This window comes from Notamacropus eugenii, chromosome 6 (genome assembly GCF_028372415.1).
Source record: "Notamacropus eugenii isolate mMacEug1 chromosome 6, mMacEug1.pri_v2, whole genome shotgun sequence".
Taxonomy (NCBI): Eukaryota; Metazoa; Chordata; class Mammalia; order Diprotodontia; family Macropodidae; genus Notamacropus; species Notamacropus eugenii.
The window spans coordinates 312,980,748-313,008,526 of NC_092877.1; the positions used below are offsets into that span (position 1 = coordinate 312,980,748).

At 35.6% G+C, this 27,779-nt stretch overlaps 1 protein-coding gene across 1 annotated transcript in view; it reads right to left on the reverse strand.

Annotated features, from left to right (window-relative positions):
* The window catches only part of ABCA12 (ATP binding cassette subfamily A member 12), a 227,690-nt gene that overhangs the window by 26,423 nt on the left and 173,488 nt on the right, over positions 1-27,779 (reverse strand). The window contains exons 30-41 of the mRNA XM_072617503.1: positions 27,110-27,306; positions 26,218-26,378; positions 24,561-24,797; positions 24,043-24,196; positions 20,013-20,265; positions 18,926-19,012; positions 18,423-18,516; positions 15,233-15,360; positions 12,371-12,458; positions 11,332-11,437; positions 2,898-2,952; positions 2,182-2,359 (exon numbers count right to left, since the gene is read on the reverse strand). Of these exons, the coding sequence (XP_072473604.1) occupies positions 2,182-2,359; positions 2,898-2,952; positions 11,332-11,437; positions 12,371-12,458; positions 15,233-15,360; positions 18,423-18,516; positions 18,926-19,012; positions 20,013-20,265; positions 24,043-24,196; positions 24,561-24,797; positions 26,218-26,378; positions 27,110-27,306 (1,738 nt within the window). The remainder of the gene's footprint in view (positions 1-2,181; positions 2,360-2,897; positions 2,953-11,331; positions 11,438-12,370; positions 12,459-15,232; positions 15,361-18,422; positions 18,517-18,925; positions 19,013-20,012; positions 20,266-24,042; positions 24,197-24,560; positions 24,798-26,217; positions 26,379-27,109; positions 27,307-27,779) is intronic.

Genomic DNA, 27,779 nt, shown 5'->3' on the forward strand with positions numbered 1-27,779 from the left:
AACAAGTTGACATGCAAAGATACGAACTCTGTGGTCTCAAACAACTCTGTGTGTGTGTGTATACAGACACAGGTATATACATATATGTATATATAGCACATATATATTTCAGTTGAAGTTCTTGCTTTTTGTTACATACACATTGCCTCCATTGTCTCTTCCAATATTAGGTAAAGTTAGTTTTCAATTTTGTGAACTCTGCAAGTAATCCCTGATGGTCTTGCCTATAAATTTGGGAACCTGAGATTTTTTGATGACAGGAGTTCACTGAGAAAGATAAGTCATTCAAGTGTCTTGGAATTAGATTCAGTCTTCAAAATATTGATTTCATTTTGAACACTGGAGTTCTTTCAGGTGGTTGCTTGACAGTTTCTAGTTGTCACAGTGAGTCATTCCATGACAAAACAGCAGGAGACTGAGGCCCAGGTTTTTTTAGAATCATAGGTATATAAATAAAGACACATAATTTTCTCAGCAAGAGAAAGGTATCAAAATGCTGAAAAGCAGTTTGCAGCAAGATGCATGCCATTGGAGGAGGTCTAAATTTAATTTGGAAAAGTGTACCAAATGAGAATGAGGACAGAATTGATGATGGTAGAATCTGTAAGCTATATTTGTTCAGGAGCCTATGGTTTAAATGTTCTTAATAATTATCACAAATAAAAGATATTATCAAGGCTAAAAAAGTCATCACCATTCTTTTAGTTTTGACTTATAAAATGTACGCATTTCAAACTCCACTGCATGCATTTGCAAAATGGATATGCCCTTAATTACTCTCAAGCACTTTAAGCCAATGATCTTTATAGCGAACTGCCCACCCAATCTCATTATGATCATCAGGCAACGCAGGTACTTCCCAGACTTTTGTCCAACAGTGTCTATGGTTAGAGTCAAGAATACCTCTTACAAACAGGATCATCTTTTGCTACCAATGAAAATGTATTTTGCCTGCCCCTACTACATTTAAGACCATAGTCAAACATAATCTATTTCTTGAGCTTTCCTTATTAGTTGACGATATATTTAAGCAAATTTAAATTGCACTGCTCCACTAAGGAGGTGATATTCTCAAATGGCAGCTTTTTTGCCTCTATCTAGGCAGGCAGTGAATCAAGAGACCTGTTTTCAGTTTCATCTTGACCTCAGTTTCATTGGTAAAATAAGAGGGATGGGTCAAGTGACCTCTAAAATTCTATGAAATGCTTTGATTATTTGAAAAGGGTAAATTCTCTTTTTTTCCTTTTTGACTCTTTTTACTCAGATCACTTAGGACCCTGCTTTAAATTTAAGGTTGGAACTGAATTAAGGATAGGTCATCCAATTCAAACTCTTTCATCTTACATGTGAGAAAATGGAGACCTAGAAAGATTAAGCGATTTGCCCATGGTCACACAACTATTAAATGTCTAAGGGGGATTTTGAGGACAGATCTTTCACATTCCAAGTCCAGTGCACTATCCACTATACTGCACTGTTTTGGGGGCTCTTCCTCTATCTAGCTCAAGGGTTCTTAAACTTTGGACACTATTGGCAGTCTGGTGAAGCCTATGGACCTCATCTCAAAATAATGTTTTTGAATGCATAAACTATAATACATAAGGTTACAAAGGAAACCAATTAAATTGAAATATAGTTATCTATCTTATGTTTGTCCTTCTACATGTGTCTTATCTCTATTTATCTATCTTTCTGTCTCCATGTGTCTGTATGCAAACATCTTATCTACCTATATTTTTTCCTTTAGTCTGTCCATCCTCCCCTCTTCATGTCTATCTGCACTCACATCATCAGTCTATCTACTTATTTTTCTGTCCATCTTTCTATCTATCTATCTATCTGTCTGTCTGTCTATCTTTCTTTCTTTCATTTATCATCCATCTATTTATCTTATATATGTATATCATTTATAGATGTATATATGTATATGTGTGTATATGTACATGAATATGTATATGTGTGAATATATATGTGTATGTATGTGTGTGTGTGTGTTCATGGGTCCCAGATTAGAAAATCCAGCTCTAGTTCTTTCAGTGTTAGGTGAACACTAAAAGAGCCCACAAGTTTGTGGCCATAATTTTCATGAGCCAGAGTAATGATTCTTAACATCAGAATCAAGCAATGCTGCTCCCCCAAATCCCTCACCATGCCTGCTTTGACTCTGCTTGAGCCACTTACCATGTCATAAATGAAGTTTGTGATCCAGTAGCAGGTCACACCTATGCCTGAGATGTGCTGGAGCTGCTTAGCTTTGGTCTGATGTTCCCTTACAACATAGGTTACAAAGCTGGCTGTGGTGACAGAGTAGCCCATCAGGATGGAGAGAGCCACTAAAATATCGATTAAGCTGCTAATCCTATGCCAGGAAGAAGGTGGGGAGAGGGGAACAAGGGTCAGTTTGGGAAGTTCATTCCCTTACAAAAAAAAAAGGAAAAGAAATAAAAAGAGAATCATGCCTAAAACCATGAAGAATACAGACTGCAGGTGAGGTAGCCAAGGTAATATCTATTACTTGAACCTGCTACAACTCTGGAATAAATGTGACTGAAAAGTATGTAAGTTGACTTGGGGTAGAAAGGAACTGAGGCTCCCTGAGTTACACCACATCTGCAAAGGACACATTCTTCCCAAGAATAGAGAGTTCTTAGAGCTTTAGAGAAAAGGTGAAGTGCTAAGGCAGTTAAGGACTATATTGACAAAGACTCTGTGGATCTGCTATCAAGGAGCTCCTCTTTGTGACCCTTCTCCACACCTTTTCAGGAAGGGAGGCTCTTCACCACCTCCACCAGACTGGCCTTCACTTACATATGGCAGTGAGTTCAAAGGATAGAACCTTGTCTTCTCTTAGGTATCTATTACAACAAAGGGAGATAGTGACAAATGTGTCAACTTACGTGGCTTGTTCTTGGTCTTGTACACCTGGGTATGGGTGACTATACATGACAATACCTTAAATGAATAAAACAATGATTAGCATCAACAGATGTCACATGATGCTAGCATGTCCATCCCCCATTAAATAAGAAGTAACATAATACTTTCTTATCTGAACAGCAAAAGTTTCACTCTCTGGTTTCATGGTGCTGTTTGGTAGGAAAAATGATTTTCCATAATGGGTCCAGTAACACTTTAAATTCAGTATTCACACATGAAAAAAATATATTCCATGGTTTATTAGGGATTCCAGAAATCCATCTTAAAATGACAGTTATTAGATTGGTAGCATAATTAGATTTAAAGCAAGTATTTGAAGAAGTTTCTCATGATATTCTTGTGTAGAAGATGGAAAGATAAGTAGTACATGATAGTACAATTAGGAAGACTCACAAATGGTTGAATTCTATAGTTTAGATTGTAAACTCCTTGAAGGCAAAGACTATCTTTTGTCTCTTTGTATACTCAGCATTTAGCACCGTCCTGGTACATTTGTTATTGTTATTGCTCAGTTCCCTTTGTGACCCCATTTAGGGTTTTCTTAGCAAATATACTGGAGTGGTTTGCCATTTCCTTCTTCAATTTGTTTTATAAATGAGGAAACTGAGGCAAACAGGATTAAGTGACTTGCCTAGGAAATGTTCGAGGATGGATTTGAGCTCATGAAGATGAATCTTTCTGATCCCAAACCCAGTGCATTATCCACTGTGAAACCTAACTACCCTCACAGTAGGTACTAAATAAATGTTTACTGAATTGAATTGATCAGTTCAGCTGTATACTACTTTCTATTCTTAAATCTCTTGGCACCCTTTGAACTGTCGAATTCTAATTTGGTACCACCATCTACCTTCTCCAGTCCTATTGACATAATACTAAACAGAGCTAGAGATAATCAATCAATCATTCTGCCTGGGTCCTCTAAAAACTCATTATCTTTACTGGGCTTTCAAGTTAGCAAAGCAATCCTTTTTCTCCTTGCTTATTTTTTCCCTCTAGGTCACCATTTTCCCTACAGTGGCTGTGCTAAACTTCCTCTTCCTTCTTCAAGCCTCCCACAACACCAATTTTGCCCACTCTCTCAGTTGAGGACCTTTTCCCACAGTTTACTGAGAATATCTGGCCCCTGGACCCAGATGACTCAGCAGGAGAAAGCGAGGTTGGTGACTCTGCACAGCTCTCCCTCACTTAAATCCTGTTCACTTGCATATCATGGCACCACCTCCCTGATGTCATGGTCCTCTTCAAGAACAAAGGATGGATAGCAGCAGCAAAGGCTATATGAGCTTTCTCTTCTCCCCTCTTTGCATTTCAGAACCTTTAACATAGATGCCATTCTGTTCTCCTTTACTCCAGTCTCTGATGAAGTGACTTTTTTTCTTGCCACAACCAATTCCTCAACATGAACCCTTTACTCCATTTCTCTACATCTTCTACATTGCATTGTCCCCACAATCATCATTACCCTCTCTAGTCTTCAATCAGTTTCTCTTCATTGGTTCCTTTCTGCTACCTATAAATATACCCAAATCTCCCCAATCCTAAAACAAAACAACAAACAACTTTCACCAGATCTTATCATTTCTTCAAGCTATTGTCATATTTCTCTCCTCTCTAGCAAACTCCTACAAAAGTATGTCTGAACTTATTGCTTCCATGTCCTCTCCTTTCACTCACTAGTCATTCCTTTGCAATATGGCTTCCGAACTTACCACTCACCTGACACTACAGTCTTCAAAGTTCCCAGTGATTTCTTGATTGTCTGATCTGATGGTCCTTTCTCCATCTTTTCACTCCTCAATCTCTCTGTACCCTGGTTCCTGTTGATCACCCTTTTATCCTCAATCCTTCCTCCTCTTTGAATTTTGGGAATCCTTATCTTGATTTTTCTCCTATCTAATCATTCTTTCTCAGTCTCTTTTGCTGGATCATCATCCATACCACGTCTCCCAGTTGGCCTTTCTTCTCTCTATAGATAATTTCTTACCTGGTGATCTCTTCAGTTCCCATGAGTTATCTCTATGCAGATGATGCTAAGATCTACATCCTAGTATCCCTCCTGAGCATTTCAGTCTTATGTCACCAACTGTCTAGTAGACATTTGAAAATGGAAATCCCATATGCAAATCCCAGATCAAAAATAGAACTCACTAACTTTTACTTCAAAACCAACCCTGTTCTGAACTTCTGTATTATTTTCAAAGGTATCACCATCCTTTCAGGAACTTAGGTTCATCACCTCAGTATTATCCTTAATCTCTAACTTCCTCTCACCCCACAAACTCAGTTGCAATTATTACTGTTTTTGCATCCACATCATTTCTTGTATAGATCTTTTCCTCTCTACTCACACAGTTACTACCTAGTTCAGGCTTTTATCACCTCTTACCAGAGTTATTATAATAGTTACTTAATAGGCCTTCTGTCCTGTCTTCAGGCTCTGCACTTATAAGGCATTGTTGTGTACTGTACTTGAAGTAAAAAAAACCTGGGTTCAAATTCTGTCTCAGACACTTACTAGCTCTCTGACCCTAGACAAATGACAACTTCTCTGAGTCTCAGTTTCTTCATCCATAAAATGAGGGGATTGAACTGGATGACTTATAAAATTCCTCCCATATCCAAATCTATAGGATGTAAAGACCACTCTCTTATCTATCCATACAACTGCCAAAATGGTTTTCCTAAAGTAGTGATCTAACCATGTCACTCCTACACTCCATAAACTTAAGGCATTTCCTATTACCTTTCCAATGTCTTTTGGCATCTTCAGAACCTGGCCCCAATCCACGTTTCTCACCTTATTATATATAATACTCCTTTATGCACTATATGGTTTAGCAAAATTGACATGACATTCCATCTCTATATTTTTTAAAGGAATCTAATGTATGTTTAGAGCCCTGTCATCTGGAGGCTTGTTATTCATTATCCATACATCTTGGGTGGCTGGCTGAGCTCAATACTTACTTGATTTAAATAATATTTTTGATTCTGGTTCCACTATTGAATGAAGATAGAGAGAGGGGATTCTTCATTTTTCTCCTTTGGACTTAAATAAGAATATTAATATTTTAAGATACTAAATAATTTATATTTTCCAAGAGGGATTTATCATTGAGAGATATCATAGTGTAACCACACTCCACAATGGGAGATATCATTGATATAATAAATGATAAATCCAGGAAGACTCTCTAATGCCTGCTAGCTCTATGACCATGGCAAAGTTCATTTGGCCATCTGTGCAGTGGTGATAACAACACCTACCTTCCAAGACCATTTGAAACGATCACTTATATTAACTGCTATGTAATCCCTAAGTATGATATAAATATCTGTTAATACCATCATTTCCTTTCTAACCATTTTTCTAATACAATTAAACCAAGACAATTCTCCAAACTTGTATTCAGGATCATTTTAATAAGAAAGATCACTGCAAGTTTGAAATGTCCAATTGTTTGTTGCACATTCAGAACATTTCTTAGGAATGGGACAAATTATCTGCCACCTAAGCAATGGCTGTAAATGTTTACTTGTGATGCTTCTCTCTCTAGTGACTCCTAGTTTTAATCCTCTAAAAACATTTTCTCTGAAAAAAAATGGACCTTTTGTTTCCTGGAATGTCATACTAAATTTTAATTTCCTCCTCATCCCGTTTTTTCTGGTAAGTTTTGTTTTTTGATCTAGGTCCGTGGACCGGAAAAATGTGGGGGAATCTCTTTCCACATATGCAAATCACTAACTCATATGTCATGTACAGTGTTAAGATAAGATATTTAAGTTAGGATACTGAGAAGTTAAATTGCTCATAGTTCATTCTATTAGCATCTCTCAGAACTAGGTCTTCTGAAGTCACGTCAGTCCTCTAGCCACTAAACAACAATGCTTTCTAGTTTTTTACTCATAAAAAGAATTTTTATCATGGCTCATGAAAGTGGTAGCACTCCATAATCAGTTTGCCTGTATGCAAAGAAAAGGAGTTCCTTTGTCCTTGGCATAATTTTATTACTTCACAATCTATAAGCCAAGGTTACAATGTTCCTATTCATATCTCCAAAGAGCAAACTAATTATTGAGAAGAAAAACATTAAAAGATAACAGGCAATCTGCAAACATTGTTTAGGAAAATCTCAATTGTTTGGTATTTAGAAACGAAGGCAAATCTTCACCAAGTCTCTTTAACAATGAAGAAGAAAAGAATTTTTATGTCAAATTAACCACTAGAGGGAACCACATGGATATAATAGGCATTGACATGGCTAAGCAAAGCTAATTAAAGTATTTCTATTAGCACTAGAGAATTCAAAGAAAATCAATTTTTTCAGGCTAAATGAGATTCCTACTTCATAAGAATATAATAAAGATGAGCTAAGAACAAGAACATTATGGAGAGGGAAAATATAATTAGGTACATTCTTAAATATATTATTACCATAGTAGGTTTTCTATAGATTATAAAACAATAGAAATGCATTGAGGGCCAACAAATTTTCAACTTTGAATAAAATCTAATTCAATTTTTATGTAAAAAGAAACTAAAATGTTGCAAATCTGTTAGCCATGTAAATCAATGACTTTTTTAAAAAAAATATATTGAAAGATAAAGTTTTTGGAGGGGTTGAAAGCCAAATTTTTTTTTTCAGTATTAATCATTCAAGCTGTCCAACTTCCAGTGCACAAGTCTGTATATTAAAATCTAGAATTACTGATAGTTTCTTAGTCTAGGAAAAAAAGAGCTCTGATAGGAAGGTTATGCCCTGTGTGTGCCTTAGTTAAAGGCCTTGTTCCAGTATCAAACACAAGATCAGTGTCTCATTCACGGGGCTGCTGGCCTACCTGCTGTATTTTCATGTTGTCATTTCTGAGGTTCTTGTACATCCTGTCATTACTTGTGGGAGTAACAAATGGCTTTTGCTCTAAGTAAGACATCCTCCTGAAAGTCAACTGTTCAACTGTATTTCAAACCAGGTTGTGTCAAGCCCACCTGACTTTGGTCCCCATTTAATTGGATTTACCACTTTCAACTATGCCCTTTATTGATGTTCTAGATCTAAGGGACTATCAATCACATTATTTTCTCCATGGTTTCTCCTGCTAGGAAAGAGCTAAATCAAGTAGGAAAAATACTATTTTTCTCAGAGCAAAAGGCTCCTGAAGAGCTGGATGTTAGAATAAACTTTTTATTCCATATACTGCTTCTTACAACTGCCCCTAGTAATTTGGCACACCTTAATCAGAATCCAGTACTGGAATTTAGGAGAAAGAAGGTAGATATTAACATTTCTGAATATATACACATGAATATAAACAATATATTTCTGAATATATTGTATCCTTCCTGCTCAGACTATTCATTTAAAAATTCAATATTGACAAATAACTGTGTTACCCTTAGTTTCTCCTCCATCTTAATCCTAGGAGGGGTAAGGGAAAGCAATCAGAAAGAGTCCAGAGAAGAAGAGAGAGTGGTTGGATGAGCAGTAATTGTATTGGTAAAAAATAAATTAGTCTCTTTCAATCTTATTTTGAAAATGATGTGGCACCTCATGAAACTAGTGACTAATAAATTCAGTTAAATGCCCCCATCTTTTTTCTACATGCAGATATATTTGCAATTATTTATATTTTTAAAATAATTTGAGAATAATAGGGATAATTCTTAGCAAAAAGAAAAAAATGAATCATTGAAAGAAATTCTTAATTGGACATTTTACATGCATTTTCTCTCCTTTCCAATCCATCCTTGTGGAGCTGCTAAAATGATATTAGAGCAAATCAAAGGTCTGACTATGTCCAGAAGCTCCCTACTGCCTCTAAGCTAAAATATAAAGTTTTTGACTTGGCCTCTAAAGCTCTTCAGAATTTGACTCCACCTTGCCTTTATAGACTTTTTGCACATTCCTTCCATCTATATACTTTGTTCAGTCACTTTTCAGTCATATCCCACTCTCTGTGACCCTTTTTGGGGGGTTTTCTTGGCAAGGATACTGGAGTGTTTTGCCATTTCTTTTTTAGCTCATTTTACAGGTGAGGAAACTGAGACAAACAGGGTTAAGTGACTTGCCGAGGGTCACACAGCTAGTTAGTGTGTCAAGCTGGATTTGAACTCACGAAGGAGTCTTCCTAACTCCAGGCTTGGTGCTCTACCCACAGTGCCATCTAGCTGTCCCTTTATGTTCTCTACAGCTTAGCAAAACTGGTCTACTTGCTGTTGCTTCAAGTCGACCTTCTATGTCCCATTGTTATGTCTTGGCAAAGGCTGAAACTCATGATTGGAATTCATACTGATCTCACCTCAACCTCTTAGAATCCCTAGCTGAATTCAAGGTTCAGCTCATGGACTCCTTCCTGAAATGTTCGTTTACATACTTATGTTCTTCTATGGCATATTCTTTCCCTACCCTCACCACAAAAAAAGAATATAAACTCTTTGAAGGTAAGGAGTAGTCTATATTTTGCCTTTGCATTTCTACCACCTTGCACAATGTCTTGCACCTACTAGGTGCTTAAGAAATGTTTGTTGGACTGGATTTGATTGGATTAAGTTATGCTTATCTGAAGAATGATGAATAAGCATTAGTCTCTCTCTCTCTCTCTCTCTCTCTCTCTCTCTCTCTCTCTCTCTCTCTTTCTCTCTCTCTCTCTCTCTGCAGTTGGGGTTAAGTGGCTTGCCTACGGTCATACAGTAAGTTTCTGAGGCCAAATTTGAACCCAGGTCTTCTTGAGTTCAGGACTAGTGCTTGATCGTCTATATCATCCAGCTACCCCTCTATTAGAATCTCAAAATGAGATAAATTCCAGCAGCTTCTTCCCCATCTCAGAGTCTTCAAATCATTAGCTATCTTTAAAGCTCTGATGCACCTCTTCCCTGAGGCCTTGTCCTGATCTGTCCCCACACCCTCCAAACCTCTACCCAGTAGCCAAGGTCTAACTCCTGGAGTGACCTTGTATTTACTGCATACATAATTTGTGTTGCCTGATCTGTGTAAATTTTACACAAACACCCACCCACACACACACTTAGAATATAAATTCCCTGAGACCAGGGATTGTTTTGGTTTTGTGTTTGTATCTCCAGGGCCTCATACATAGCAATAAGGCTTAATAAATGGATAGGAGAAGAGTTGATTTAGAGCTGAGAGGGACCTTAGAGACCATTGAATCCAAGACCCTCCTTTTACAGATGAGGAATCTAAAGTCACAAAGAGGTTAAGAGAAGGGATTTCCAAACATAAACAGGGGGATTTATATTTTATCCTAGAGGTAATAGGCAGCTCTTTGAACTTATTGAGTGGGGAAATGACATAGCTAGACCCAACTTTTAGGAAAACCTCATGTAGGTGTGTGTAGAGGACAGATTGAAGAGAAATCCTAGGCTAAGAGATTTAGAACTAGACTGGGACTTTATAGGTCAACAAGTCCAGCTCCCTCTTCCCCTTCCTCATTTTATAGATGAAGAAACTGAAACTCAGAGAAGTTAAATGACTCTCCCAGGATCACTCTTCCAGTAAATGTCTGGAGCAGGAGTCATAGCTAGGTCTTCCTGATTCTTAGCCCAATGGTCTACCCACTACATCATGCTACCTCAAAAAAAAGTTTGTTGATTGAAAGTGAAGTACACTGAAGTTACACTATTCACAAAAAGTATTTTAACTGGTAAATATTAACCATTCATGTTTCTTCATTCAGTGAATTTTTACATGCTAGCAAAAAGGTCAATTCCTCTTGAAATAGAAGGAAAAATCTTCACTTTTTACGGTACTGTAGCTTGATACCCTATTTTTGCACAAATAATAGGTTAGTTACTAACTCATAGCAATGTTAGGTAACTGTCAAAGGAAAAGCATATTTCCCCATCATCCGTACGTCTACCATTTCATCTACTAGATAAAACATATGCCAAGTGCGCTTTCTATTCATTCTTTCACATTTCTTCTCAGTTGTGATTCAGATGATGACAAATATCTTCCAAGCTAGAATAAAGAGTCAGTTGACAAGTCTTTATTAAGCATTTACTATGTTCCAGGCACCATGCTAAGCACTGAGTATATAAAGAAGGGTAAAAGAAAACCTCTACTCTCAAGGATTTCATTATCTAATGGGGGAGATAATATAGAAATAATTATGTACAAAGAAGGTATATATGTATAACTATACATACTGTAAATATTATATGTCTACATATTTGTGTATATACATATACATAAACATATATGTGTACATATAAGTATATATACATATAATATATACATATGCATGTGTAAGTGTGCATATATGTAGGATGGACTCAAGTAATCAATAAAATCACAAAGATTTATGAATGTAGAAAGAACAGAAACTTTCATTCTGGGAGTCTCAATACAAAAAGCTTTCCTGTGAGAAACTTACCATGTCTGGTGGCATCATAGTCTGACATGTTAATTCGAAGGAGGAAATTGTTGAAGCTGTTGAGGTAAGCAGGGAGGGAGTGGTAGCCTTCAGGATCATACCACACCTATTGCAATTCCAAGACAAGATAAGATCATCATCATCCTAAAGATCAACCAGGAAAAACCTTCCTGTTTAACTTTAACTGTCAGATAGCATAAGAAAATTTCTAATACATTTGAAAATCCAACTTGGAAGCTCATGAGATTTTGACTCATGACTCAAGGTATAGAACATAGCTACCTCCATTTGTCTCGACACATGGATTTTGAAAGCATATGCACTGGGATGGCATTAACTTGGGTTATAAGTCTGAAGCAAAAGTTAGGGAAATAGCATGGTCTCTGTGATGGGTCATTAGCAATGCTGAACTTAGAACTAAGCGCTGCTTTCCAGTGATATCTCACATATAACTATATTGAAGAAACAAAAAATAGCAAACAAGGTTATTGTGGCTTGTGAACCAATGTTTTATTTTAGCATAAAAGACACATCACTTCCCTGTCTTTTCTTCCTCTGTGGATCAATTTATTATTCCTATCTGAGTTTCAACTATGTAGTGAATTACCATATAGTCTGTGTGAAAGATCCCAGGCTTTAAAAGGCAGATGTGCCTCAATTTTAGAAACTAAACAGCCTCAAATGTATAATAGGTTGTTATTATTAAAGTAGTGAGTTTTTCTCTGCTTCATTTGCTGGTTTGTCATTTTGTCAAATTTTGGAGACCTTATGCTGTTGGAGAAATTTAAAATTAAAATGCCACTTGAAGATGAATTAGAAGTAAAGTTAAAACATCTTGGAGAATTTTATGTATGCCAAATGGGATAAAGGACTCAACTTACAAAACTGCACTTATGGGCAAAGTTTTCAGAAACACAAGGATTGTGTAAATGGAGGCACATCTATATGCTATATGAAAATACCTTCAACCTGGGCAATCACCTTGAAAATTTTTAGATTTGAATTGTTTGTAAAGTATGAGGCAAGAGTTAGAAAGTACCTTGGCTAGTGTTCTGTTCTCAGGAATGGTTGTTATATCAAAGCGAAGGTCCTTAGTCAAAGGTAATCCAAAACTCCAACCTCCATACCTATGAGAAAAAAAAGTTTTTATTTATTTTAGTAGGAAAAATGTTATAATTTATTCCTAAGTAGCATAAGTGTGAATTTATGCTTATCTTCTTCCAGTCTTGAGTTTCTCCTATAAATAGAATTGTGAAAAAAACTTTCGATGAGTTACTGTCTTTCGGGACCCTTATTTTCTCATTTGTATACTGAGGGAGCTGGGTAATATAATCTCCATAGTTCCTTTCAACTCTGTATTCATTAAGTCTCTAGTCTTATCAACTTTTTAAAAAAATCCTTTTTATGCATTTAAAAAATACTGTTTTAGATCTGTTAACCATTTCTCTCCATTAACATTTAGGCTAGAAACAAGTTATTGACTTTTGGGGGGAAACTCAGCTATCTGCTTGGATTCTATTCCCTGTCTGACTGAATATGTAGTGGGGAGTTTTTTTCTCCTCCCAACACTCCTTGGCTAATTGATTGATGTTTTCATCTGATTTTTTTTCTTAGTGCTTCATGAGAAGTGCAGGACTCTCTCTGACTCTTGATACATAGATAAAATTATAGTGAGAGAATATGGATTGGGCTATTCTAACTGCTCTGACAGCTGTACTTTCTTGACACTTGTCATATGCTAATACTGCTTTATTTACACTTTAGATAGAGACTTTGACTTCAATTTTTGTCTTGTCTTTCCCACTCTGGTTGGCAGAAGTGTATCTAACAGAGCTGGGCTGTACCAATAGGTAAGAATGTGACCACTCAGATTCATATCTGATATTCTTAGAAATAGTAGAGTACATCTTATATTTCAAGTTTCTTTAAACCAAATAATTTGAGAGCCTTCTTAACTCTTTTTCTTGGATTCTGTTTTATTATTCTAATCTCTTTACTACTTTTATTCAAGCAAGGTTTAAGGGCCAATTCTGTCATGAAGTACTTAAATGGCACTGGAAAAGTCATACACTCTGAGTTTGTTTCCTCTTCTATGGAATGAGGGTGTTGGAATAGGTGATCTCCAACTTGACATTTTCTGTCAAGAAGGGATAAAAAAAATTAGGGACAATGCAATATATATCAGTGATCAATCAAACTCATTAACCCTTCTTCCATATAGCTTCATTCATTTTGAGATCCTTTCCTTTTCCTTTTTTAAGGTTATTTTATTCTAAACTTAAATGAAATGGACATTTTCATATACATGACAGAACAAAAAAATAGGATTGTACATGAAGCTGCAGAGCTCTGTTATTCTAGCTTATTTTTCTTTTTAAGTATATGAGAAGTACAATTTATAACTTTCAAAGCTATCCTGTTTGTCTGTGCTTCTTTCTAGGCTACCTTCTCTTCTTTTCTCTGCAGTTTAAAAAAAAAAAAAACTTATTGATTTCCTTCTTTCCTTCTTTCTTTCCACATCATCTCTCTCTTTTTTTTCTTTCCCCTCCAACCCCTCTCCCTATGGAAAAAAAAATAAGGGAAAATAGGGCCAAATATACATAGACAAGTAAAATAAACTCCCACATATCCTCTTTCTTTTTCGTGGACATTAAGTAATGAATAGGTCTTTATCTCATAGGATCTGGATAGAAGAAAACCTTTTGATTCTTTTCTTTGGGTGGACTGCCCATTGTCCTCATTTTTTTTTTTATCAATAAGCCTTAATCTTGGCTAGCTAATCAATAATCTGAAAACTGTTAATCAGCTTTTCCAGCTTTAACCAAATAGTTACTGCCTGGGCTTGCCATACTGTAATCACTGTCACATATAGCCTGGCTACTGATTTAACAGAAGGAATGAGCTAAATTAACATGCTTTCTATACAGTTGATAAGTGTTAGTTTTGGACCCAGGGTCAACTATTATTTTTTTCTTTTTATTTTATTTTTCAGCTAAGAAGCATTTATTTTCACTCCCTCCAATCTTTCCCCTCTTGAATGAATAGATATGCATAGTCAAGCAAAATAAATTTCCACTTATTCTATTAAAAAAATTATGCCTCATTTTTTATCTTGAATCTATCACTTCTCTGTCAGGAAGTGGGTAGCATAGATTATGCTCTGGAATCATGGTTAGGACCAATTACCATCATCATCATCATTATTATTAGGACCACAATACTATTTTATATAAACTTAAGGTTGATAGTATGTCATCAATAGTTCTTCTGTGGAACTCCAAAGCAATACCAATAATCCAAGCAATTATGTTTGAACTTAACATTGACTTTGGAGATATAGTTGATGTCTGCAATCATCTAGACCAACCTCTTAACTTCACAAATGGGGAAACTGAAGCTAAGAGGTGTGATACAACTTACCTGATTTAACAAGTAGCTGAGCTATAATTAGGATTCAGGTCCTCCTTTCCTTTATCCAGTGTTACTTTTATTATATGACTCTTTCTGCCCTATGTGGTTCCTAATCTACTTTAGGTATTAAACATGCTTCTGAAGAATAATTTAATTTATATTTTGTCAAAATAAACTTTTAAAAAATGAGCTTTACAGCTTGTACCTCCACTATATTTTCTTTCTGAAAAGGAATTGAAGATTTAGGCTAAAATGAAAAGAAAATGGAACCAAGAAAAGTCCCAATGGCACTTTGACATAGTCTGTCACTTTCTCCTTAACCAATAAATACACACTAGACTGATGCATGGGGAAGGTCATGTATCTCCAAAAATAAAAGGACAAAAGCAGCTTAAATAAGCTATTCAGGACATATTATTATGCCCTGGAAAAAATAACCATAAAACTCTATGAGAACATTGCAAAGTATTATAAATAGGTTTATTTTTACCTTCTTTGGCTAAATTCATTAGCGGTTGAAATGAGGTAATTTTCCATGTGAATCCCACTGAGGTTATAAAGGACTTGAGAAGAATATGTTCTTTGGTGAGGCGGGGAATAGTTAAACTTGGGACATTCCTGAAAGAGCAAATTTAAAAAATGAAAGTTACTTCTGACCAAGGCTGAACAAATCAAACAGACAAGTGTCAAGAAGCTACTCTCTCATGGTTTGTCTTTCATTGCAACTGTTCCAATGAGATAAGAATGTCTCCTGACTTTAAAGAGCTTGGAAAGAAGTCAACGTGTCTGTGCCAAGAAATTAGGACAAATAGCTATTATTTATGTAGAAGACACTTTATTTTCTGATTTGTCTTACAGCCAGCAAGAGGAACACAGGTTAACTAGTATGCGACATCCTTGAATTGTGCTGACAAGTGTGATATGGTTGCAATGCAAATAACAAACAAACACTAGGCTGATTTCAAGTTCCCTTGGTAATACATGGGGAAGGAAGAAAAGGTTGCCAGAATAAAAGAGCAGAACAACATTAGTTTAAATAAGTGACTCAAGACACATTATCAAGGACTGAAAAAAATAGCAGTAATAGTTTTTGGTGTCAAACTCAGATGCAAGAAGCATTTAAAAAAAAAGACCTCCTCCACTGATGAATTTATGAATTTTCTGCCCTTCCAGGTCCTTAAATACAAAAATTCTTCTATTGGTTAATAGTTGAACTAATTGTGGTATAGGAATGGAATGGAATATTATTGTGCTGTATAGAATGATGAATATGTAGAATCCAACTGGGCAGGCTTGTATGATCTACATAGAGTAAAGAAATGAGAAGCAGAGAAATAATCTTTAAATAATCACAATGTAAATGAAGACATCATGAAAAAAGCTAATGAATTCAGATTAAATGCAATTGACATTGGTCTTTTCAGAGGTATGATGTTGTTTAAACACATTCTCTTCCTTCAGGTAAAGAGGTGATGGACTATGGTTGGGGATGGCAGATACTATCCTTTGCTTAACTTTTTAAAAAATTTAATTAAATATGATAAGGTATTATGGTGGGGCAGACACATCTGTGAGTAAGTTATTATGGAGTTAAAAAAAATCCAAAATTTAGCAATAAAATATTCCATCAAAAAAAGCAAGAATCCTTCCATTTTTTCACTTTTGGTTTCAATGACAATAGAGGCTTGAAAGACAACTAAGAACTCTTCAATATATTCCCCTACTTGCTCTATGACTACTTTGAGAGTAATGCTCCTGCTTTTAAATCTTGGCTCAGAGTTCCATGTCTATGTAGATGGGATCTGCATATTGTCCTTTTCCTAATCCTTGAGTACCACAGAAAAACCAATAGATATAATGAACTGAGTAGAAAAGAGAATCCATCCCTTTTTTGTGTCTCCTGAATTTGGCCAAATAGTATGATATCAAAGTGGCAAACAAATATTGCAACCATTAACTTCAGATATCAAAATTAAACACCCCAAATGACAGCTCTGATGGATGCAGCATACAATTTTAAATGTGAAAATTTTAGTATGCTTATCAAATATATTATTCTTTAAAAAGTAGTAAGAAGATTAATATCGTCCATTTTTCCAATGATTTTCCTATGTTACAATCCCAATCCATTAGAGAGAAGATAGGTACCACTCACTACTTGGTAATTGCAGCAGAATTAACACTTTAGTTAGAACAGACCCTGAAACCACAGGTTTCCAGATCATATGTTCTTTCCTTTTAATATAAAGCTTTCAACCAAATGAACGTCCATTACAAAAAAGAACTGAATGTATACTTCATCGATCCAAGTATCAACTGTACATGTACTGAGTATATGTGCTGAAACAGACTTATAGTTTCTTAATACCTAAATTAATTTGGGAACATTTCTCATATTTATTAGTATTTCATCCTAAGAATCTTAGTACAAGGGAATGTGTAGTATAGTGGAAGCTATCATACTGGGGGTTGTCATTGAAGAGAAGCAAAAGAAATGGATTCTAGTCCTATCTGCTCTTTACTCAGTATGTGACCTCAGTTTCCTCATCTGTAAAATTAGAGGTCACTTCTAAGGTCACTTCTGGCCCAAATACTCTTGTATAATAAAATTGACTTTGCTTCTATTTAATATGGGTTGTCCATTGAAGTCTTTTAGTAACTAAACTGGATGCATGTAATTGTACAGAGTTGAGTAGATTGGAGGAGACCCAAAACAAATTCAGATGAAAGTTTTTAAAAGTAGATAAATGTATTATCACTGTTAAACAAGGAGGAATTTTAAAATGTTTAAAATACTCTATGATTAGATTTTGACTCTATAAGTGACTTCTCAGAATGATGACCACAAATATTTCTTTGTCTAATAATCAAGAAATCGTTGCTGAATCCTGCCTGTTACCATCACCAACATCCTCCATAGACTGGTGGCACTAATAAATTGCATTTATGGAAGGTACTTTTCCTTTGCAATACAAAAGATAACCATCTTGGTTGCAGGATGTGATTATATACCATTTTGGAAGAAAATATATTTAGATCTCTCCCCTCATGGGAAGGTAAGTTGACAGTATAGTGAATCTCAGAAAATAACATGTCTTTTCTCCCTAACCATCTTTAATTTCCCCAGTGAATTTGGGACTCTTAAAAGGTGCTGAATTGATATGCCTGGAAACCAAAGTGCTTATCTATGGAATAGGGGCAGGAGAAGTGAAGGCAGAGTAATGTTTTCTGCCTCTTTCAGTAAATGTGCTTTCATTCCAGTCTGGAGGTGTTATCAAGAGACATATAGGGCTCTGTTTTAGTCTTAGCTACCTTTTCAGCTGAGCATTACAGAAGCTGAGATGCTGTATTTTCAAGTGTTGGTTATGCTGACATACTGTTGGGTCATGCAGAGTTTTCTAGATAGAGCTGAACTGAGACCAAAAATTCATTTTTTGTTAGTTGTGAACAAAGACCATCATAAATTTCCCTTCCTTTAGACATACGACCCAAGATGGGTAGGAAAAGACTATGAAGGTGAAAATCAATATCTTGACATGCCCAGAACCAATCCTATTGACTTATTTGGTTCCTGTATTATAGTAGCAGAAGCAGCAGCAACCACAGTAGCAGCCTTGTAACCTACATCTATGTTGCATGCTTCAAATGTTCCATTTCACTAAAACTTTATTCATTAATACCTGGATATTTTCTGAGCAGGAGCAGACACCAAAGTTAGTGATGTGTTCTCCACTGGTGTTCCACTGGCCCAAAGTGCCTTTCTTTAAACATCTCCTGTAAGTGAGAACAAATGAGAGATAAATTGGCATTTTTCCTCTTGATGAGGTAGATGTCAGAATGCAGACATAGGTAAGCTAGTCCCAGAGGTGATATTTGATTTTTTTCTAAAATTAACATGATGCAGCTCTATCCATCCCATAATCTGGAGGATGAACAAGAGGAGCTTTTAACTGTTTAAGAAGCACTAAGCCAAATTACCCCGAGCTTTGTAGCATCTTGGAAGTTTATTAGAATGGCACGGCAATAAAACAAACTAGGGGAGATTTAGAAAACTGATGAAGAGTGTTGAAGGGAGACTTCTACAAATTTCACATTTTTTTAAATTATATTTTCTTCAGATTAGGAAGCTGAAACATGAAGGAAGGAAAAGGAAAGAAAAGTAAACAGAAAAGAAAGATCTTACGTATCACTGGTGTTCAAACATATGGTGTCTATTCCAGGGAAAGTCAGCATTGCAGAAACTAATGGTTCTGTGCTTGGGTGAGAGTTTCTAAAAGATGAAAAAATACATTATGATTTTTCATTATTCCTTGACTACACACACACACACACACACACACACACACACACACTTTGAAGAGGCTGTGCGTGCTATACATAAGTTTCCATAAGAAATAATCTGTTCCATAAACTTTGTGTTACAAATATGAATATTTAGCAACATATATTACTGTGCATTTTATACATGACTATACACACATATTTTTGTATTATCTCTAAATATTCAGAATATTCTGCTGATTTATGACTCTCTAAACTGATTGATTAGTCTGTGCAAAGCATTATACTTGGATATAATCCTATTATTATTTTACATATAATCCCAATCTTATATAATTTTAATAATAAACTATTATTTTATATAATCCTATTATTATTAATATTTAAAGAACCATCAGCATAGTGCTTATAGACTTCAGATTAAAATGATTACCTAAGGTCACTCAATCAATCAACAGCCAGGAGTACAGTCAGGAAAAAACAGGTTTCTTGATTCCTCACCCAATGCTATTATACAAATTACCATCTCTCTTCAAAATGATTTATTTTGGGGGATCTTAGTGTTGATGCTTCAGAGGTCAAAGATCTATGTAGCCTACCTTCATTAGCTCCTGGGGTTAAAGTGTATCTATTATTACAAGTGTCCACCTTACTGGTGCTGGAATGAATACCTGACCGTTGCTTTAACAAGATTTGATTTTGTTTCTTCTCAGTATTGTTTTATATCATTTCTTTTGCATGTGACTTAAAACATCAAACTTGCTGAAACAAATCAAGCCTTTGCCTCTTTACTCCTACTCTGTATATAGCTAATTATTGACATGTTTTTCTCCTCCATTAAAATGTAAGCTCCTTGGGGGAGAGGGGAAAAGTGGGCTACAATCTCCAGTGTTTAGCATGTGCATTGCACTTTATAAATAATTTCTAAGAGTCTTTTGATCCGCTGAAATTGGAAAGAAATGTTGCTTTATTTTAGAAAAGGCACTTACCCAAAGAAAGATGTCTGGTCATCAGTGCCATAAAGAGATGGAGAAAGCTGTATCTCAGGATAGACCGTGCCGACATTTCTCAGCGTACCAAGACCCATGGCTGTCGTTACAAAGACAACTGGGAGGATAATCTGAGCGATAAGGCCTTTCCAGTTTCGGCGAGTGTGGTGGAATCTCTTAATGAGAATAGCGAAGATCTTCTTGAGCAGAAGTCCCACCCCATCGAGCCTCTCTGCTCTTGTCAAGACTTTGTCTATTTGAGAGAAACAGAGATGATCTGTTGGTCAAATCAGGAAAAGCATCTTCCAAGAGCATGTATAAAAGTTGTAGAAGATGCAGACAAGTTCTAAGCAGTCAAGTATGTATGAAATATTTTTTATATTTACCTTAGCGTTTTCAGTATTAATGTGAAAACTGCATGGGCAGACCCTAGCAGCATTGCCCTGATCAATCTTGTTTTACAATAAAGTGGTTAATCCATTCCAGCCAAACTCTACAGTGATGCCATTTAGTTGAATGCACTCTCGTTACATTTTTTACCTCACTCCACATTTATGACATTTTTCCTAGTAACTTTTCCCTGTAATGTTGTTTCTCTTAATGCCATGTTTCCCTAAAACCAATTAATAACATTAGGCAGGTTATGCCTGGTTGTCCCCAAAGACTGAGACAGTTTTATGTAGGCTCAACCTCTACTAGGCCAAATGGGAATAGGGTTCATAAATGCTAAAAGGAAGCTAGAGCATGAGCCCAATTTAGCAACAGAACTCATAAAGGTAAGAGGAAACTAGCAGAGGAACCCACTCTAGGAATAGCCTAAAACTCTTAAAGTATGAAATCATCTCTTCTTGTTGAGAGTTAGCCAACTACTAGGTCTGAATGAATGATGAAATGTGGCCAGCTCCATTCAACACAAACTAGTAAACACTAAAATCTCTCTTTTCCCAAGGTACCACGCCAAATATGCATTCACTCTCCTTTCTCTAGAGCTGTGAAAATGTCCCCAGTGTCCAAGTCTCAATCCTTACTCTACTATGAAAGCAGAAAAACAAGAACTCATCAGTTCAAAATTTCTACCTCACGACTCTGAATCGGCTATACAGTTGGTGAGAAAATTTCCATGGCTGCTAATAGTCAAAAACAGCTGTGGAAACCATAAAATATTACTTCCTGATTAGAATCCTTTCTAACTAGTAATTCTATACTCCCCAATAGGTTCAAATATGACATTCTCTCAAAAACTTGCAGCAAGGCACTTAACATGTGATAAGATGACAATGCAGTGGATATTTTTAATTTTACATCATGAATTATGCCACACAGAAATCATGATCTTCATTTAGCTGATAAGGGAAATACAAAGCTGTGTAATTTAAAATGGGTTCCAATTAAACAGAGTGAACAAGTTTAAAATGCAAACTCCTATCTCCTCAAAAGGGAATAGTATAAGGAGCTGAATATTTTAAGTTAATTAGAATGCTTTTCTGTTCCTTGAGAAATTACATGTGGATGACTTACAGGTGTATCAAATACGGTAAATGTGCTTTCTAGAAGATAATGTCAATGGAGGGAACATTTTGACTGAAGAACAGTTCTGAACTGTGAAACAAATGCAGAGGCAAATATATAACGTTGACTTTCTGAAGCAGACAGTCATTTGCTAATCAAAGTATTCAATTCCATTCACTCTACAGCTATTAACCCCCAAAAAGATTATAAATGAACAAAATGGCAAGGGGCAAATGAGACTGAAATTGCAGAAATGTATAAAAATCGGGGATTCTCTTTTAAAAGTTTCCTAGTAAGACAAATAGTTAATTAAAAGTTTTGCTTCCAGGAATGTTTCCTAATCTCAGCAAATTTTGCCATTTTTTTTTTGCAACCCTACATTATTCTAATGTATTAATTATGTTTTAAATTCATTTTATACTTGCTTCCAAAATGGCCCCAGTGCTGAATTTCTTGATGAAAAACTACAAACTACTTCCTAGACATGCCTTCAGCAAAGAACCTAGGACCATAGAAGTGATAGACTTTTAGAGAGTTGGAAGGGACATAAAGATATTTGAGTATAATAAATCTAATTTCCTATAATTCCCACCAAAGTTACCCCATCTGGTAATTCATTGTTGCTATTCTCCAGTGTAAGAACTCATCTTTAGAACTATAACTCATATTTCTAAAGAGCTTAAAGGGTTTTTCCCTCTTCATATTTTTTTCTTTTTTTCCCATTTAATAGTATTTTATTTTTTTCCCCAAATCACATGTAAAGATAGTTGTTAGCGTTCATTTTTATAGGATTTTGAGCTCCAAACTTTTCTCCCTCCCTCCTTCTCCAAGTCAGCAAGCAATATGATATAGATTGTACATATACAGTCATGCTAAACATATTTCTACATTAGTTATGTTGTAAAAGAAGAATCCGAACAAAAGGGAAAAACAAGAAAGAAAAAACAAAAAAAAAAGTGAAAATAGCATGCTTTGATCAGTTCTTTCTCTGGATATGGATAGATTTGCCATCATGAGTCTCTTGGAATGGTCTTGGATCCTTGTATTGCTGAGAAAACTAAGTCAATCACAGTCAGTCATCGCACAGTGTTGCTATTACTGTGTACAATGTTCTCCTAGTTCTGCTCACTTCCCTCAGCATCAGTTCATGAAAGTCTTTCCTGGTTTTTTTCTGAAATCCACCTATTCATCATTTCTTACAGCACAATAGTATTCCATTACACTCATATATCACAACTTTTTCAACCATTCCCAAACTGATGGGCATCCCTTCAATTTCTAATTCTTTGCCACCATAAAAAGAGTGGCTATAAATTTTTTTGTACAGGTGGGTCTATTTCCATTTTTTGTGATGTGTTCGGGAAAAGGACCTAGTAGTAATAGTGGTGAATCAAAGGGTATGCATAGTTTGTTTGCTTTTTGAGCATAATTCCGAATTGAAGAGATTAAAGGTTTACATAGCACTTTCCTCACAACAATCTTGTCAGGCAGTAACACAAGTCTCATAACCCCTATTTTAAAACTGAGGGAACTAAGGCTCAGAGAGCCTCATGGGTGACTTATCCACGTTCAAACAACAATTGCGTCAGTGCTAGAACATGAATCTAGTCCCTGGACCGCAAGAGGAGTGAGTCTTTTAATACTTAATGCTTCTTTCTATACCAGGACCTCTCAACCTGTGGTTTGTGAATTTGTTTTAAATATTTTGTTAACAACTTCAAAGATGATAGCTGCTAACATTTATATAATGCTTAAAGGTTTACAAACACTTTTTAAATATTATCTCATTTTACCCTCACAACAACCTTGGGAGGTAGGTGTTATTATTATTATTCCAATTTTACAAATGAAGAAACTGAGGCAGTGAAAGTTTAAGCCACTTGTCCAGGGTCACATAGATTGTCTAGGGCAGGATTTGAACTCAGGTCTTCCTGACTCTAGGTCTAGTGCTCCAATTACTGTGCCATTTAGCTGCCTAGGTGGTTTCAATATATTGGTTTCCTTTGTAATGCTATATATTTTATTTTAGCACTTTAAAATATTCTAAGATGAAGTCTATAAGTTTCAACAGACTGCCAAAATCTGGTGCCTATGGCTCCAAAAAGGCTGGTGATCCTTGCTCTATACTATTAAAGAAGGTCTCTCACGTTATCTTCTCATATGACTTTTGAAAAATTTATTTCTAATAGAGTTAAAGAATGGCAAAAGAAAGAAAGGGAGAGAGAGAGAGAGAGAGAGAGAGAGAGAGAGAAGAGAGGGGGAGAGGGAGGGAGGGAGGCAGGCAGGGAGGGAAGGAGGAAAGGAAGGAAGGAAGGAAGGAAGGAAGGAAGGAAGGAAGGAAGGAAGGAAGGAAGGAAGGAAGGAAGGAAGGAAGGAAGGATTTTAAAAATAATTTGTAATTAGCAATAGCAAACCCTAACGTCTGCATGTCTCTTTTAGCAACATATCAAGAATGAGTCTGCAGATTTTCCCAGTCATTTCACTTCCTGAACTCGAGAGTAAAACCAAATTCAATGCGTACCATCTCTTTCGGTGGTGATGCTGCTGCTGCTCATAGAAAGATCATCGGGGGTCATCATGCCATTAACTTTAGTAATTCCAGTTTTCTTTGCTGTGAATTGTTCTGCACTCATCTCTCCATCTTTCTGTGTGTCTTTAGTCAGTTTCAAAAACACCTACAAAACAATCTAAATTACTTCATAAATGGAAGAGCGGGGGTTTTTATTCCCAGGAGACAGGATTTTGACTTTGCATGAGTCCTACATGTGTTGAAACAGATGTTTTCCATTTTCTTTAAGGCAACATTTTTATTTCAGGAATGAAAAAATATGCTTCCTGGTCACATCAATATGTTTATTCTCTCAGGTGACTTTTACTTGGAGAAGAACCTGAAAACCTATTTCTTAGGACTGGATGGTTTTGTGAAACATCACTTTAAATGGTTCTGTTTATTTTCTTTCCCCTTAAAGAAATGCATATTTTCCTGGATGTATTGTGGTTTATCCTAGCTTTCACTAATGAATGGATGTAAACTCATACCTCTTCCACCGTGGTGTCAGAAATCCCATAGCAGCCAATGTTAAGGTCATTCATGCCACTGTCCAGAGCTCTTAGGAGAGAAAGATAGGCTCCTGAAACTTTGGTGTTGAATGGGGGTAGCACATAGACAAGTTCTCCACCAATATCCTCCTTGAGATAAGCTTCAGGAAGGTGCGACTGGATCATAGAGGTCACTGCCAAGGTGTTACATAGTTTACTAGAGTGTAGACTTGGACTCTAGAAAAGACAGAACAGTTTCAGTAATTATATACACATATGTATGTAATTATATTATGCATATAATTATTTTATATGTAATTATATATACATATGCATTCAACATTGAATAAAAGAACCACAAATCAGCAAGAATTAGATTTCGACATTACTATCTTTCTTTAGAATATAACTTTCAATTAATTAAGGAAAAACATACAATTTCTGAATTTATGAGGCCTATTCATAATAATAATTAATAATAAATATCTGCCATTTATATGTTCCAGGCACTCTGTTAAGCACTTTACAGTTATTGTCTCATTCTATCCTCACAACAACCTTGAGAGGTAGGAGATGTTATCATTCTCATTTTACAGTAGAGGAATATGACCCCGTTTGAGGTTTAGTAACTTAATTCAGGATCATACAGCTAGTAAGGGTCTGACATCATATTTGAACTCAAGTCTTCATGACACAAGGCCTAATAATCTATCCATGGTGCCCCCTCACCACCCTCATCAATATTAGTAGAAATAATCTACCCAAAAAAGCTTCAGGAGAGAAAATGGACATTCAATGAAATAGAGGACTTTCAAGCATTCTTGATGAAAAGACCAGAGCTGAATAGAAAACTTACTTTCAAATACAAGAATCAAAAGAAGCATGAAAAGGTAAGCAGAAAAGAGAAATCATAAGAGACTTATTAATGTTGTATTGTTTGCATTCCTACGTGGAAAATATTTGTAACTCACGAGACCTTTCTCAGTGTTAGGATAGTTGGAGGAAATAGATTAGGTAGATAGATAGATAGATAGATAGATAGATAGATAGATAGATAGATAGATAGATAGATAGCACAGGGTGAGCTGAATATGAAAAGATGATATCTACAAAATAAATTAAAAAGGAAAAGATCCAACTAGCCTAAGATCATGAAAACATACAGCCTTGGAAAGTCCGATGCTATTTTGATGAACGAAATAAGTGTCTACCTTTAGTCAACATAATCAAATTTCAACATATATAAAGACATTACTGGAATGGTATTGTAATTCCATTTTTCCTCTCTGTAACACTTTCCACATTGTCATTTCTGTGGTTAATAAATTAAAATTTCTTAAATGATTAAAAAAAAATAAAACAAGTCTGCAGTGTTGTTCTTTAGATTTGCTCTTTCTGACCTAAAAGCCTCAATCTAGAATTATAACTTACAAGTTAGAGAACACTAAAGTGTGAGAACCTTGTGCAAACCTCTCCGTCACTCCCTTGGGGATATGACTTATTGGTTCTTCTAGAATATGATGAGTATTATCAATAAAGAATGAAGGCCTCAGTTTCATATTTTGAAATGAAATTGATTCAAGCAACAACAAAAAGTCATTTAAATTTCCCAGTTAAATTAGTGAAATTCCTTTTCTAGCCTAATCAAATGACAGACCTTTTTCTTTGTGAGAATGAGATGGTAGCCATCACCGAAGATTTCCTTAAGGTAAAAGGGTGACCCACAGCACCTGAGGCCTCCATGCTCCAAGAAGGCGATTCGGTCACTGAGCACTTCAGCTTCATCCAAGTGATGTGTAGACAGAATGATTGTTCTTGCTAAAAAGCATACAAAGACAATTTGTTATGGGAAATAAAGAGTTAGGCATCTTCCAAGAGAGAGTCTAAGAACATGTCAAAACAGGAATTTTGAAGGGGAAAGGTGGCTTTTTTCTAAAACAAAACCAATTGATTATAAGTCCCTAAGAGGACCTAAAATGATCACTAAAAAAATAAAAATCTATTGAATTAACATGCAACCGAAAGAAACGAAGACGTGTATCTTGTAAATTTGTCTCTTATTCTATTTCATACAACATAGGCAATATGAACATGATTGCACCAAGATGCCTACCAAAGTATTTATCTTAACTTCACTTTCCATTATTACTATTTTCCACAATATGAAAACATTTTTAAGGCTTGTGAATATTCTTCCTTGATTAATTCCACTCCACTTTGATTGCTTCACATCCTGTTAGCACTTATTTAGTCTGTTTTCAGTATATTTTCATTTGTGTGTATTTTATATCTCTAATTGGATTCCAAGTTCATCTAGAGCAAGTGTCATTGGTTTCATTTGCATGCCTCCAAAAGCCTCGTTAAGAATTCTGTTAATAGTGGTCATTTAATAAATATTGAGTAATTTTATTAGTAGCCTCAATTTTTCCATTCTAAACTATTGTTTACCTGTTGCCAGAAAAAGAAAAAAGTGTCTGCCAATAGTCTTCATTTAAAGGTATCATTTCTTTTATTAGAGTTTTACCTCGGAAATAACAGGAGTTTCATACCTGTTTTATTCTTTGTGATGACTTCCCATATGCTCCGACGGGAACACGGGTCAACTCCAGTGGAAGGCTCATCTAAAATTACAACCCTTGATCCACCAATAAGGGCAATGGAAATGGATAATTTTCTCTTCATTCCTCCAGATAACGTTCCAACTCTCTTGTGCCGATGACTATACAGACCAGTATCTTTTAAAGTCCTTCAAAAACAATGTAATATTTGAAAATAAGACTTTGGGGATTCTGGATGAATATATGGAAGGTGGTATATCTACATATACACATACATACATATGTATATATACATATATATGAGAATATTATTATATATTAAGAAATTATGAACATGAGGAATTCAGAGAAACATGGGGAGATTTATATGAACTGACAGAGTAAAACAACAGAAAATATAGTACTTTAGTTTGCAAATCACTTTCCTCACAGCAATCACATGATATTGGTGTTGTTAAGTATTATAACTCCCATGCAACAGATGATGAAACTGGACCTCAGAGAATTTAAATTACCTGCTCAAGGTCATACAACCAATAAGTGGGAAATTCAGGCTTAAAAAGTATGGTCTCCTGACTAGTCTTTTTTTTCACCTACTGGATACTGAGACTATGAGTAAAGAGAGGAAATATGACTCATGGTCCCTGTCCTCAAGGTTCTT